At 42.3% G+C, this 14,066-nt stretch overlaps 1 protein-coding gene across 7 annotated transcripts in view; it reads right to left on the bottom strand.

The window, feature by feature from the left end:
* Positions 1–14,066, bottom strand: part of nt5dc1 (5'-nucleotidase domain containing 1) — a 568,470-nt gene that overhangs the window by 115,612 nt on the left and 438,792 nt on the right. For 6 of the 7 annotated variants that reach the window (XR_015753733.1, XR_015753734.1, XR_015753737.1 and 3 more), the window contains exon 8: positions 13,963–14,060. Coding sequence is in view for 4 of the 7 variants with exons in the window: in XM_087981159.1 (XP_087837285.1) it covers positions 13,963–14,060 (98 nt within the window). In the remaining 3 variants the exon portion in view is untranslated. Of the gene's footprint in view, positions 1–3,672; positions 4,442–13,962; positions 14,061–14,066 lie in introns of those variants that run through there. The other variant, XM_087981171.1, reaches the window with a different exon arrangement.

The raw sequence follows: 14,066 nt of genomic DNA, 5'->3' as shown, positions 1-14,066 counted from the left end.
GCAACATTTAAAAGGCAACTGGATGGGTAAATGAATAAGAAGGGTTTAGAGGGATATGGGCCAAGTGCTGGCAAATGGGACTAGTTTAGGTTGGGATCTCTGGTCAGCATGGATGAGTTGGACTGAAGTGTCTGTTTCTCTGCTTTATATCTCTATGACTCTTCCCTCACAGGCAGTGCATTCTGGACCCACACCACTCTGAAAATGTTTTTTTTTCTCAAAACCCTTCTAAATCTCCTGTCTTTCAATTGAAAATCAAACTCACTTGTTCTTGACCTTTTGGCTAAGGGGAACAGCCGATTTCTATTCAGCCTGCCCAAGCCCTTCATAATCTTATACTTAATTTAGAATCCTTTTATGCTGTGAAGGGTCATTGATGCTATTGATTTTATGTACTTTATCAGTAGTAAGTGAATTATGAATTTGCAGGATTGTGCCAGGAATCACTTTGTCCTTGTGGAAGTGGGCACCACACTTAGATTTTATTTAGTCTAAAGGAAAGTAACACATTTATAAATACATGTCCTATCTTTTCCTTTGTCATCTTCTGACTGCTGGTGCTCAAATGTGACCAACTGATGAACCTTTTTTGTTCATTGCCAGGATGTAGACATTGCTGGCTGGGCCAGCAGTTATTACCCATCCTCTATTGGCCTTGAGAAGGTGGTAGTGAGTTGCCTTCTTGATCTGCTGCAGTTCATATGCTGCAAGTAGATCCATAATTTTATTAGACAGGGTGTTCTCGGATTATGACCCAGTAACAAAGAAGAAATTGTGATACAGTTCCAAGTCAGGATGATGTGCCACTTAGAGGGGAACTTGCAGCTGGTGACGTTTTCATGTATCTGTTACCCTTGTCCTTCTAAATGGTAATGGTCACGGGTTTGGAAGGTGCTTTCTCAGGAGATTTGGAGAATATCCACAGTACATCTTGTAGATAGTATACGCTGCTACTATTGCATACCAGTGGTGAAGGGAGTGGACGTTTGTGGATGTGGTGCTAATCAAACAGACTGCTTTGCCCAGGATGATGGCAAGCTTCTCAAGTGTTGTCATCTTAGCATCTGGCCTGCTCCTGTAGCCACTTCTTATATAGTTAGTTCAGTTGAGTTTCTGATCAAGGTTAATCTCCAAGTTTTGATAGTGGATTCAATGATGGCAATACTATTGAATTTCAAAGTGTGATGACCAAATTCTCTCCAGTTCAAGATGGTCATTGCTTGGCATTTGTGTCATGTCACTGTTACTTACCAATTGTTAGCTCAAACCCGGATATTGTACAGATCTTGTTGCATTCGGACATGGAGTGCTTCAACGCTTGAGAAGTCAAAAATGTTTCTGAACATTGCACATTCATAGTGAACATTGCACCTCTGATATTATGATGGAGGGAAGGTTATTGATAAAGCAGCTGAAGATATTTAAGCCAAGGACATTACTGTGAGGAATTCCTGCAGACATATTCTGGAGGTGAGATGACTGACCTCCAATAATCTTCTTTTGTGCCATGTAAGACTCAATCAGCAAAATGTTGCCCCCGATTCACACTGACTCCAATTTTGAGAGGCCTCCTTGATGTCACACTTAGTCAAAGGGCAATCACTCTCACCTGATATCTGGAATTCAGCTCTTTTGTCCATGTCAGAACCAAGGCTGTATTGAGGTCAGGGATTGAGTGGCCCTGGCAGAACCCAAGCTGAGTCAGTGAGCAGGTTATTGTTAAGCAAATACTACTTCATTGGCAACATCTTCCATCACTTCACTGATGATCAAGTTTAGACTGATAGGGTGGCAATTGGCCTAGTTGTATTTTTTTTGTTTTTTGAGTATAGGATATACCTGGACAATTTTCCACATTCTCAGGTAGATGCTAGTGTTGTAGTTGTACTGTAACAGCTTGACAAGGGGTTCAGAATGTTCCAGAGCACAATGCTTCAGCACTATTGCTGGAAGGTTGTCACAGCCCATTGCCTTTGCAGTAGGTGATGCCTCCAATTGTTTCTTGATATCATGTGGAGTGAATCAAATTGGCTGAAGATTGTTACAACTGTTTCAGCCTCATTTTTCACACTGTTGTGATTAGCTAATTGAGGATAGGGATATTAGTAGAGCATCCTGCTCCAAGAACTGTGTGGTAGTGACACTTAGCAACACTGTCATAGACAAATACATCTGCAGCAGCCAAAATGGTGAGGACGAGGTGAAGTCTGTATGTCCCTCTTATACAGAAGCTGTAAGCCATTTCGAGACTGCTCCACCATTCAATATGATCATAGCTGATGATCCAACTCAGTACCCTATTCCTGCTTTCTCCCCTATTCTTTGATCTTTTCAACCCCAAGAACTGTACCTAGCCCCCTTGAAAAAAAATGAGCGTTTTGACCTCAATGCTTTCTGTGATAGAGAATTCCACAGACTTACCATTCTGTGGGTGAAGAAATTTCTCATCATCTCATCCTAAATGGCCTAGCCCCTGTTCTAAACTGTGACTCCTGGTTCTGAACTCCTCAATCATTGGAAAACTCTTTCCTGCATTTACCTTGTCTATCTTATCAGAATTTCATATGTTTTTAGTTAGAAATCACACCCCCTCATTTTTCTAAATTTCAGTGAATATAGTCCCAACCAATCCCGTCTCTCCTCGTACGTCAGTCCTGCCACTCCAGGCAGTGGATTAAGTCACCCACTCTGACCTTTCCATCCTTGCCCTCCTACATTGTTTTAAAGGGGTTCAATATAACATTAGTTTGTCACTTCACAATCTTGGGACATAAAACTGTCTTCAACATTCTCAGATCATAACAAAGACCCCTTGCTAGTGGGCAAGGTTTTTTAAGATAATGATTTGGTTCTTTAATTAAACGTCTTCTTGTCTTCACTTTATTTATCCTATTGTCATCTCATACTGCCCTGTATGATCCTTTTTGTTGGTTATTTAATCATGTTAAGTGTGCTACATTCTACTATATCATAGACCTTCACATTTTTTACTTTTTCTCTCCTCCCTCTTTCTTTGCTTTTTTACTTAAAATTTGCTATCTCTCTAACTTTTTCCAATTCTGACAAAAGAACCATTGCCCTAAAAAGGTATCTTTTTTCCCACTCATTACACAAATTATCTGCCCTCTTGAATGTTTTAAGCATTTTCTCTCTCTGTGTTTCCATGTTGTCCAAGATACATTGTGAACAATATGGTCAAGTTTGATATCTTCAGATGAATGATAATTTTGAAATGGTAATATTCTGCCGATGGAACAGTGTAGACTCAGGGATACTGGTGGTGTTGTGTACTACATTGTGTTTAAGGTTTTATTCAGTGAATATAACTATGTCAGGCTGTTGTTTGACTAGTCTATGAGACGGCTCTCCCAATTTTGGTTCGAGTAAGTATCCTCGATTAATTAGGGGACTTTGAAAGGTCAACAGGGGTGAGCTTGTTATTGTCGTTTCGAGTGCCTTAGTTGAAGCCAGGAGGTCTATCTGGTTTCATTCCTTATCCTCTTTCTAGCAGTTGATATAAGTGAATGGCTCACTAGCAGTTAAGAGACAAACATACCACTGTGGCTTTTGAATTGCAGGTAGGCCAGCCCAGGTAAGGATAGCAGGAAAAGGATAGCAATGAACCAGATAGCTTTTTTACGACAATCGGCAATGCTTCAATTTTTAATTCCAGATTTTTATTTGCCATGGGTGGGATTCGAACCAGGTCTTTGGATTACTAGTCCAGTTACAATACCATGAGGCCATCACCTCTCTTGCACAAGAGATCGAACTAAAAGAGTTCACTGCACTACTAGACTTAAAATAAAACTTGTAAAAGCAAGCATCAAGTTAAACCAAAATGGATCACAAAAGCTACATGCACTCATTTGACCAATAGTTTGCATCAATAGCTTTATCTTTCTGACAACAGCACAGGTATTTTCACGATGCACAGCACCAACAGTGCCCCATCAAGCTCAGGACTGTCGCATTGAAAACTCTCATAGGTTATTATTGAGAAGTTACTTCAGCTGCTGAAAAAAAATTCTATATTCAAAGTTTGTGAAAAGATTTGTAGCTCGGGTGCTCGTTGTTGTGGTTCTGTTCGCCGAGCTGGGAATTTGTGTTGCAGACGTTTCATCCCCTGTCTAGGTGACATCCTCAGTGCTTCGGAGCCTCCTGTGAAGCGCTTCTGTGATCTTTCCTCCAGAATTTGTAGCGGTTTGAATCTGCCGCTTCCGGTTGTCAGTTTCAGCTGTCCGCTGCAGTGGTCCGTATATTGGGTTCAGGTCGATGTGCTTATTGATTGAATCTATGGATGAGTGCCATGCCTCTAGGAATTCCCTGGCTGTTCTCTGTTTGGCTTGTCCTATAATAGTAGTATTGTCCCAGTCGAATTCATGTTGCTTGCCAGCTGAGTGTGTGGCTACTAAGGATAGCTGGTCGTGTCGTTTCGTGGCTAGAAATAGAGAACACACACGGATCATCAACGCCACACTAACAGGAATCCGATTCACTAGAGAAGAAGAAAAGGACAACCAACTCCCATTCCTAGACGTGATGGTACAGAGAACACCTAACGGAGAATTCACCACAAAGGTATACAGGAAAGCCACACACACAGACCAAGTCCTGAACTACGAAAGCAACCACCCCAACACACACAAAAGAAGTTACAAAAAGAGGAAAAAGAACACCTATACAATGTATTCTCTAAAAACGGTTACCCATGCAATTTCATCAACAGGTGCCTAAGGGAAAGACAACGGAACGAGGTCATGCCACAACCCAAAGGACTAGCCACACTACCATACATCAAAAACATTTCTGAACTGACAGCCAGACTACTGCGATCACTAGGACTCATAACAGCACACAAACCAACAGCCACTGTCAGACAACTCACCAGAACGAAGGACCCGATACCTAGCATGAGCAAAACCAATGTAGTGTACAAAACCCCATGCAAGGACTGCACAAAACACTACATAGGACAAACAGGAAGACAGCTAACGATCCGCATCCATGAACACCAACTAGCCACGAAACAACACGACCAGCTATCCTTAGTAGCCACACACGCAGCTGACAAGCAACATGAATTCGACTGGGACAACACTACCATTATAGGACAAGCCAAACAGAGAACAGCCAGGGAATTCCTAGAGGCATGGCACTCATCCACAGATTCAATCAATAAGCACATCGACCTGGACCCAATATACCGGCCACTGCAACGGACAGCTGGAACTGACAACCGGAAGCGGCAGATTTAAACCACTACAAATGCCGGAGGAAAGATCACAGAAGCGCTTCACAGGAGGCTCCCAAGCACTGAGAATGTTACCTAGACAGGGGACGAAACGTCTGCAACACAAATTCCCAGCTCGGCGAACAGAACCACAACAAAAATTCTATATACTAATTTAAACAATTTTCATTTTAAAAACAATTTCCTTTGACAGCCTTTCATGGATCTGTTAATTTGGAATAAAAGTTAGCTTTTCATTGGCAAGTTTTGCTGCTGTTTACAGAAACTCACTGAGTAATACTGTTTTCAAAACCAGCATCCTTTCCTATGAAAAAATTTGCAACAAATAACCTTTATATAAGATGGCACTTTTTTTTACAAAAAGTAACATTAAATACACGTGTAGGAAAGTTTTGGAGGGATATGGGCCAAAAGCAGGCAGGTGGGACTAGTTTAGTTTGAGATTATGTTCAGCATGGACTGGTTTGACTGAACAGTTTGCTGTATGATTCAATGATTCTATAAAGAACCATTCACTCATTAAAATCAGAACCACAGACAGATTCAGGAATTAGTAAGCCAATGTCTCCATGATCTAATATAACAATTTGAATTGTGCATTTTGAATTTATATCCTCGGTTTCTTGGTATACTTTTAAGTCGGAATTTTAGTTCCCCTAATAATAAAAAGGAACAGCAGTAGGCCATTCAGCCCTTTGATTCTGTTCGTTAATTCAATGAAATCATGGCTGATCTTCTACTTTAACACAATGTGCCTATATCCCTGGATGTTTCTCAAATGTCGAAATCTATCAATCTCAGTCTTGACTATACTCGATGACTGTCACTTCATACTTTAGAAATAGGATAGCATCAAGACATATCTAATATTTCCAGCTTCGTAGTAGAAAACACTTCCTGTATCAGAGATACATCACCATTGCATCACAACTGCAGGGTCAAATTCCTGGACCACCATTACTAACAGTGCTGTGGGTCTATCTACATTACATCAACCTATTCAGACTCTCTAGCAATTTCTGCTTTTGTTTCAGATTGCCAGCATCTGCAAGTCTTTGCTTTGCTTACATGAACTACAGTGGTTCAAGAAGGCAGAACAACCCATTTTCTCAAGGGCAATTTAGGATGGGCAACAAGTTCAGTCCTTGCTAATAACATCCACACACCTCAGAATGCTTTTTATGAAAATTGCTGTCAATCCAAAAAGAACAATGGTTCAGCAAGAAGCCAGGTTGGTTACCACAGATTTTTGAAATATTCATTAATTATTTCAAACTGGGATTTTGGATCAGTCTAAAAAATTTGAAACAACTATAGACCATTATTTGCAACATTTCAGGATCAAAGATTTGTTCCATACTATTTAAATGAGTAGAGATTTGACTAAAAACATATTGAGAGTACTGTACTCACACAAATGTCAATATTAAATTTGATTGCATACTGCAGATTGAACCACCTCTCATCAACTTCAAAGTGCTGGAGAAGCACAGTCAGTAAGGCAGCATCTGAGGAGCAGGAGAATTGACATTTCGGAAATAAGCCCTTCATCAGGAATGAGGCTTGTGGACCAAGGGGGCTGAAAGATAAATTGGGAGGGGGGGGGTAGGGCTGGGGAAAAGGTAGCTGAGAATGCGATAGGTAGATGAAGGTGAGAGTGAAGGTGATAGGTTGGAGAGCACAGCGGAGCAGATAGGTGGGAAGGAAGATGGACAGATAAAACAGTTCAAGAGGGTGGTGCCTAGTTGGAAGGTTGGATCTGGGATAAGGTTGGGGGGGGGGGTAGGGAAATGAAGAAACTGGTGAAATCCGCATTGATCCCATGTGGTTGGAGGGTCCCAAGGTTGAAGATGAGGCATTCTTCCTCCTGATGGCGGATGATAAGGATTTGGTGATTGAGGAGGTCCAGGACCTCCATGTCCTTGGGGGAATGGGAGGGGGAGTTAAAGTGTTCGGCCACAGGGCGGTAGGGTTGCTTCGTGTATGTGTCCTCGAGATGTTCTCTGAAGCATTCTGCAAGTAGGCGCCCTGTCTCGCCAATCTAGAGGGGACTGCATCGGGAGCAATGGATACAGTAAATGATGTGTGTGGAAGTGCACGTACATCTCTGACTGATGTGGAAGACTCTTTTGGGGCCTTGGACAGAGGTGAGGGGGGAGGTGTGAGCGCTGGTTTTGTAATTCTTGCAGTGCTGGTGCTGGGACGGGAGGGTGGGTTGGTGGGAGGTATGGACCTGACAAGAGAGTCATGGAAGGAATGGTCTTTATGGAATGCAGATAATAATGGGGAGGGAAATATATCACTGGTGGTGGGGTCTGTTTGTAGGTGGCGGAAATGGTGGAGGATGATGCATCCAGAGGTTGGTGGGGTGGAAGGTGAGGACTGTGGGGATTGTGTCCTTGTTGTGATTCGAGGGGTGGGGTTCGAGGGCTGAGGTGCAAGAAGTGGAGACATGCGTGGAGGGCATCATCGACCACTTGGGAGGGGAAATTGCGGTCTTTGAAGAAGGAGGCCATCTAGTGTGTTCTTTGGTTAAATTGGTCTTCCTGGGAGTAAATGCGGAGGCGGAGGATTTGAGAAACAGGGATAGTGTTTTTACAGGAGACAGGGTGAGAGGAGTGTAGTCCATGTGGCTGTGGGAGTCGGTGGGTTTGTAGAAGATGTTCGTGTTGAGTTGGACACTGTTAATGGAGATGGAGAGGTCCGGGAAGGGGGGGGGACGGTGACCAAGAAACTTCAGGTGAACTTAAGGTCTGGGGGGGGGAATGAGACTCCAGACTTACTTTTTCCAGCATGACTCCCGCCACCCTTCGATAACCCCTTCTCCTGCCTCCAAAACACTCCATGGACACACCATGCTGGCCTGTTAACTGCCCTTGACCTCTTCATTTCCAACTGTTGCTGGCTGTCCACCTCACCCGCCCACTCCAAACTCGTAGCCTCACAACGCAAAATCCTCCACTCCCTCCGCTCCAACCCCAAACTCACTATCAAGCCAGTAGATAAGCGGGGGTGCAGTGATAGTTTGGCGCACCAACCTCTACACCGTTGAAGTCAGGCGTTAACTTGCGGACACCTCCTGCTACTGCCCCTGTGACCATGACCTCACCTCCCATCACCAAACCATTATCTCCCAGAGTACACACAACGTCGTTACCTCAGGAGATCTCCCACCTACAGCTTCCAACCTCATAGTCAGGGAACCCTGCACCACCCGGTTCTATCCCTTTCCCAAAATTCACAAACCTGACTGTACTGGCCGACCTATCGTCTCAACCTCCTCCTGCCCCACCAAACCCATCTCCACATACCTTGACACCATCCTTTCCCCCCAGTCTATGAACTCCCCATCTACGTTTGGGACACCACCCACGCCCTCCACTTCCTTCATGACTTTCGTTTCCCCAGCCCCCAACGCCTCATCTTCACTAGGACATCCAGACCCTATACACCTCTATCTGCCATGACGAAGGCCTCCAAGCTCTCCGTTTCTTCCTTAACCAAAGTGCCCACCAGTACCCCTCCACTGACCCACACATTCGTTTGGCTGAACTGGTCCTCACCCCTCACTTCTGTCTAAGACCCCAAAGGAGCCTTCCACATCCATCAGAGATGTACCTGACCTTCCACACGTGTCATTTACTGCATCAGTTGCTCCCGTTGTGGTCTCCTCTGTATTGGGGAGACAGGACGCCTACTTGCTGAACAATTCAGAGAACATCTCTGGGACACATGCATGAAGCAACCTCATCGCCCCGAAGCTGAACACTTTTAATTCCTCCTCCCACTCTCCCAAGGACATGCAGTACCTCCTCCATCGCCAAACCCTTACAACCCACTGCCTGGAGGAAGAACACCTCATCTTCTGCCTTGGGATTCTTCACCCACATGGGATCAATGTGGATTTCACCAGTTTCCTCATTTCCCCTCCTCCCACCTTATTCCAGATCCAACCTTCCAACTCAGCACCACCCTCTTGAACTGTCCTACCTGTCCATCTTCCTTTCCATCTATCTGCTCCACCCTTTTCTCTGACCTATCACCTTCATCTATCTATCACATTCCCAGCTACCTTCCCCCCAGCCCCATCCCCCTCCCATTTATCTCTCAGCCCCCTTGGCCCACAAGCCTCATTCCTGATGAAGCGCTTATGCCCAAAATGTCGATTCTGCTCCTCCTTGGATGCTGCCTGACCTGCTGTGCTTTGGACAGCACCCCACTCTTGACTCTGATCTCCAGCATCTGCAGTCCTCACTTTTTCCAAATTTCAAAGTGCTTTCACCCTCGATAGTTTATCCACAGTGAGATTATAATTCTATGCCATGATGTTGTCCATGTTTTAAATTTTGGAACCTATTTATCTTTAAAAAAATTCTAAAGTAGAAAAATAGCTTACTTTTCGGGGTGATAATAAGTCATATCTTTCTTATTTTTCAAAGCAGAGGAGAATTGGCTATTCTTATTTTGAAAACTGCTGAGTTCTTTTTTTTAATGTTAAAAATAACTAATTATTGATACAAAAAAAAGACCATGTCAACATTTATGATATTTTAGTAGCTTCATGCTGAGTATGGTTCTACCTTTGATTTGTGCAGAGTTTTAGCAGATAGCAGATTTAAAACAAATGCTCATGGCTTGTGGCCATTGGTGGCTAGGCCTATATTGAATGTTAACGCCTGATCACACTGGAGAAGCTAGTAGTGAACTACCTTCTTGAACTGTTGCTGTCCTTGCAGCTTGGAGAAACCTACAGTGCTGATAGGAAGGGAGCTCAGGATTCTAACTCAGTGACAAAAAAGGAATGGCAATGTACTTCCAAGTCAGGATGATGTTTGACAATGAGGGAATTTTGCAAGTGGGATATTCCCATGCCTGATAGTCCAACAGGTTTATTTGGACATACTAGCTTTTGCAGCATTGCTCCTTTGTCAGGTAGCTGTGGAGCAGGATCATAAGACACAGAATTTATAGCAAAAAATCACAGTGTTATGCTACTGAAACGATATATTTGATGGCTATTAAGCTACCTGATGAAGGAGCAGCACTCCAAAAGCTAGTACTTCCAAACAAACCTGTTGAACTATAACCTGTTGTTGTGTGATTTTTAACCTTGTCTTTCTTGGTAGTAGAGGTCACAGGTTTGGAAAGTGCTGAAGGTGGAGGCTTGGTGAATTACCACAGTGCATTTTGTGGATGGGACATACTGCTGCTACTTTGTGTCAGTGTTGAAAGGAGTCACTGTTGCAGATGGTGGGTGGGATGACAATGAAGTGGGATGTTGTGTGGATGATATTCAACTTCGTCAATGTTGCAAGAGCTACACTCATCTGGGCAAAAGAAGAGTATTTCATTATACTCCTAATCAGTGCCTTCAAGATGGTGAACAGGCTTTAGGGAGATAGGAGGACAGTAAAAGATTCAGTACAGACTATAAGAAATGTCTCATCAAAAAAGCTGGTATTTAAAGTAACAGAATATCAGATTCAAGAACTCCAAAATTGTGACTGAATCTTTGAATCTAAATTATGGATTGAAGGCTATATACCAACAGAATCATACAGCATGGAAACAGACCCTTCGGGCCAACCAGTTCATGACGAGTATAATCCCAAACTAAACTAGTCCCACCTGCCAGCTCCTGGCCTATATCCATCCAAACCTTTCATGTTCATGTATGTATCCGAATGTCTTTTAAACATTGTAATTGTACCCACATCCACCACTTCTTCAGGAAATTCAATCCACTCGCAAACTGCCCTCTGTGTAAAGAAGTTGCCTGTAGGGTCTTTTTAAAATCTCTCTCCTCTAAAACGTGCACCGCGCCCCCTCCTTGAAATTCCCCATCCTAGGGAAAAGATAACTACCATTAACTCTATCTATACCTCTCATTATTTTATAAACCTTAATCACGTTGCCTCTCAACCTCTTAGACTCCAGTGAAAAAAGTTCTAGCTTATCCAGCCTTTCATTATAACTCAAACCTTTCATACCTGGCAACATTTTGGTAAATCTCGTCTGAACCCTCTTCAGCTTGATAATATCCTTCCTATAACTGGGCAACCAAAACTGGATGCAGTACTCGAGAAGAGGCTTCACCAATATCCTGTACAACCTCAACACAACTTCCCAACTCCCATACTCAAAGAACTGAGCAATGAAGGCAAGCGTGTCAAACGCCTTTTTAATCGCCCTGTCTGTATGTGACGCAAACTTCAAAGGATTATGTATCTGCAACCCTCAGTCCTTCTGTTCTACAACACTACCCAAGGCCGTACCATTAATTGTATATGCTCTACCCTTGAATATTGCACCAAAATGCAGTTCCTCACATTTATCCAGATTGAAGCCCACCTGCCAATTTTTTTAGCCAATTGACCCATTTGATCAAGATCCATTTGTAATCTTAGAAAACCTTCTTCTACTATGTCACCTATTTTGGTGTCGTTTTTAAACTTATTAACCATACCTTCTATATTCTCATCCTTATATTAATGACAAACTAAAGAGGGCCCAGAACCAATTCCTCTGGAACACTGCTGGTCACAAGCCTCCAGTCCCAAAAGCAACCCTCCACCATTACACTCTGTCTTCTGCCAGTAAACCAATTATGTATCCAATTGGCAAGCACCCTCGGAATCCCATGTGACCTAATTTTACTAATTACTCTACCATGTGGAACCTTGTCAAAGGCTTTACTAAAATCCAAATAAACAACGTCTACTGCTCTGCCATCAATCATTTTGATAACTTCCTCAAAAAAATCAATCAAGTTTCTGATACATGATTTTCCTTGCACAAAATCATGCTGACTATCCCTAATCAATTTTTGTCTCTCTAAATGTCCATAAGTCCTATCTTTTATAATCACCTCCAACAATTTGCCCATAACCAAATTCAGACTCACAGGTCTATAGTTCCCCGGTTTCTCCTTACAATGTTTCTTAAACAAAGATACAACATTAGCCACCCTCCAGTCATCAGGCACCTCAACCGTAATTATGGACGATGCAAATATTTCTGCAAGACGTCTCTTAATTTCATCCCTTACTTTCCACAGTGTGCTGGTCATTTGGTGTGAACATTGATACTTACAAATGTTGATACAAGGCAAATAATTTGCTTGACTATTAAAAGATTTTGAGGTTAATTGAAGAGAAAGTTCATATTTTGCCTCATAATTTGAATTGAAAACAGTTCACTGAATGGTAGGACCCTTAGAACAGAGGTTTCCTTGACAGTTTTGAGCTCCTGTGGATTCAGCCTGAACACGTGCATCTTATCCCTGACCCAAATATTCTGACCATGAGAAGTCATGTAAAATCTGTCTTTACATAGGACAAAACTGAAAAAAAAAATCAAAGCTGGGAATAATCTTGCTATGTACTGGATGCCAAGAAAGGAACAGAGTTTCAATAAGTTCAGGACAAAGATACCACAAGGAGCACTGAGGGGAAAAAAAATCTCACATTTTAATGTCAAACTGTCCAAATGGTGAAGTATTACAAAGGAGGTTAGGAAAGAATCTGCATGATTATCAGAGGTCTAGTCCTTCTGAGAATCACCCTGAACAATAAGATCAAGTTACTGCACAGTACAGAGGGTACCTTTGAGATAAAGCATGTAAAATACCTGCTACCTGACCTAACGTTGATCTTACTGAGACATTGATGAACTAGCAATTTCTATAAAATCAGAGTGCAGCCTTGATAAAAAGAACAATGTCAAAATGACCAAATATCCCATTATGGAAGGAAGCCTACAGTGATGAGTAAAGCAGAAGTTTCCAAAAATGGGGTAGGGACCTCGAGTGATTTTGAGAGCTAAAGGTCGCAAGAGCCAAAGCAGTAATGTTTATTTGGGAACTCGAACCAAGTTGCAACATCTATGCTCCTGCTCTGACAAGCCCTCACTCTCCAACTTCTCATGAAAGGATCACCTTGAAATGGAGTCACAATATGAAAGAGTTTGAGTTGCACTAAGGAAAAGTCAGCAGCAAAAGTAGGGACATGTTAAGGTTTCTTCGTATTTCATAAGCTATCTCCTGATCGGACTAAAAATAGCTTCCCCTCCTGCATGGAAATGACAGGATTTTAGGCTTGGTGGGAACAAAGTAAATCAACAATAAAAAGAAATTGCAAAACTCAACAAACTAATATTGTCTAACATTCGACTTTCCATGTGTAATATAATGTCCTTCATCTAAGATACATAATGACCAAGTAATATTTTATGTAAATGAATGGACAGTCATTAACTTATCAGAATAAAAGCAAATTTTAAAAAAATTGCTCCATAATACACTGGAACTGCTCGCCTCCGAGTCTGATAAACTGCAGCTGTTGATTTCGGAGCCTGTTGTTCAGCTTTATTGGTATTTGTGGCATTCCATTTCACAGACACGTTGGAAAGCAGCTTACATTCATCAGCTGTACTGGTCACAGGGTTTAGCTTACATGTGGCTGACATATGCAGCTCGATTAACATAGCCAATAAACCTTCGATAAAGCCCCCAAGTAGACTTTTTGGTATCAAGATTGCATTGAAAGAGGCAGGGAAACCTGACAAGGTTCACAAACATGATCAACAGTAGTCCTCAATCTCCCCGCCTTCCACACTAGGTTTGAATTAGCAGCAACTCAATCAAGTCATTTCCTTGACATGGATTTATTTAAAACATTTCATTAATTTCAGAGGATTACGGAACTTACCAAGAGTTCGAAAGGGTCTTTGTTGTGGCATTTGAGTAAAGAAACCTGGCTTCAAAGCGTTTGTGATTATGATATCAAATATTTCCTCAAAGTCTTCTCTGGAA

This window comes from Chiloscyllium plagiosum, unplaced genomic scaffold, assembly GCF_037043375.1.
Source record: "Chiloscyllium plagiosum isolate Xiang-an unplaced genomic scaffold, Cpla_swu_hap1 HiC_scaffold_3, whole genome shotgun sequence".
Taxonomy (NCBI): domain Eukaryota; kingdom Metazoa; phylum Chordata; class Chondrichthyes; order Orectolobiformes; family Hemiscylliidae; genus Chiloscyllium; species Chiloscyllium plagiosum.
The sequence above is the reverse complement of the archived record's forward strand: the minus strand, read 5'-3'. Positions and strand labels throughout refer to the sequence as shown.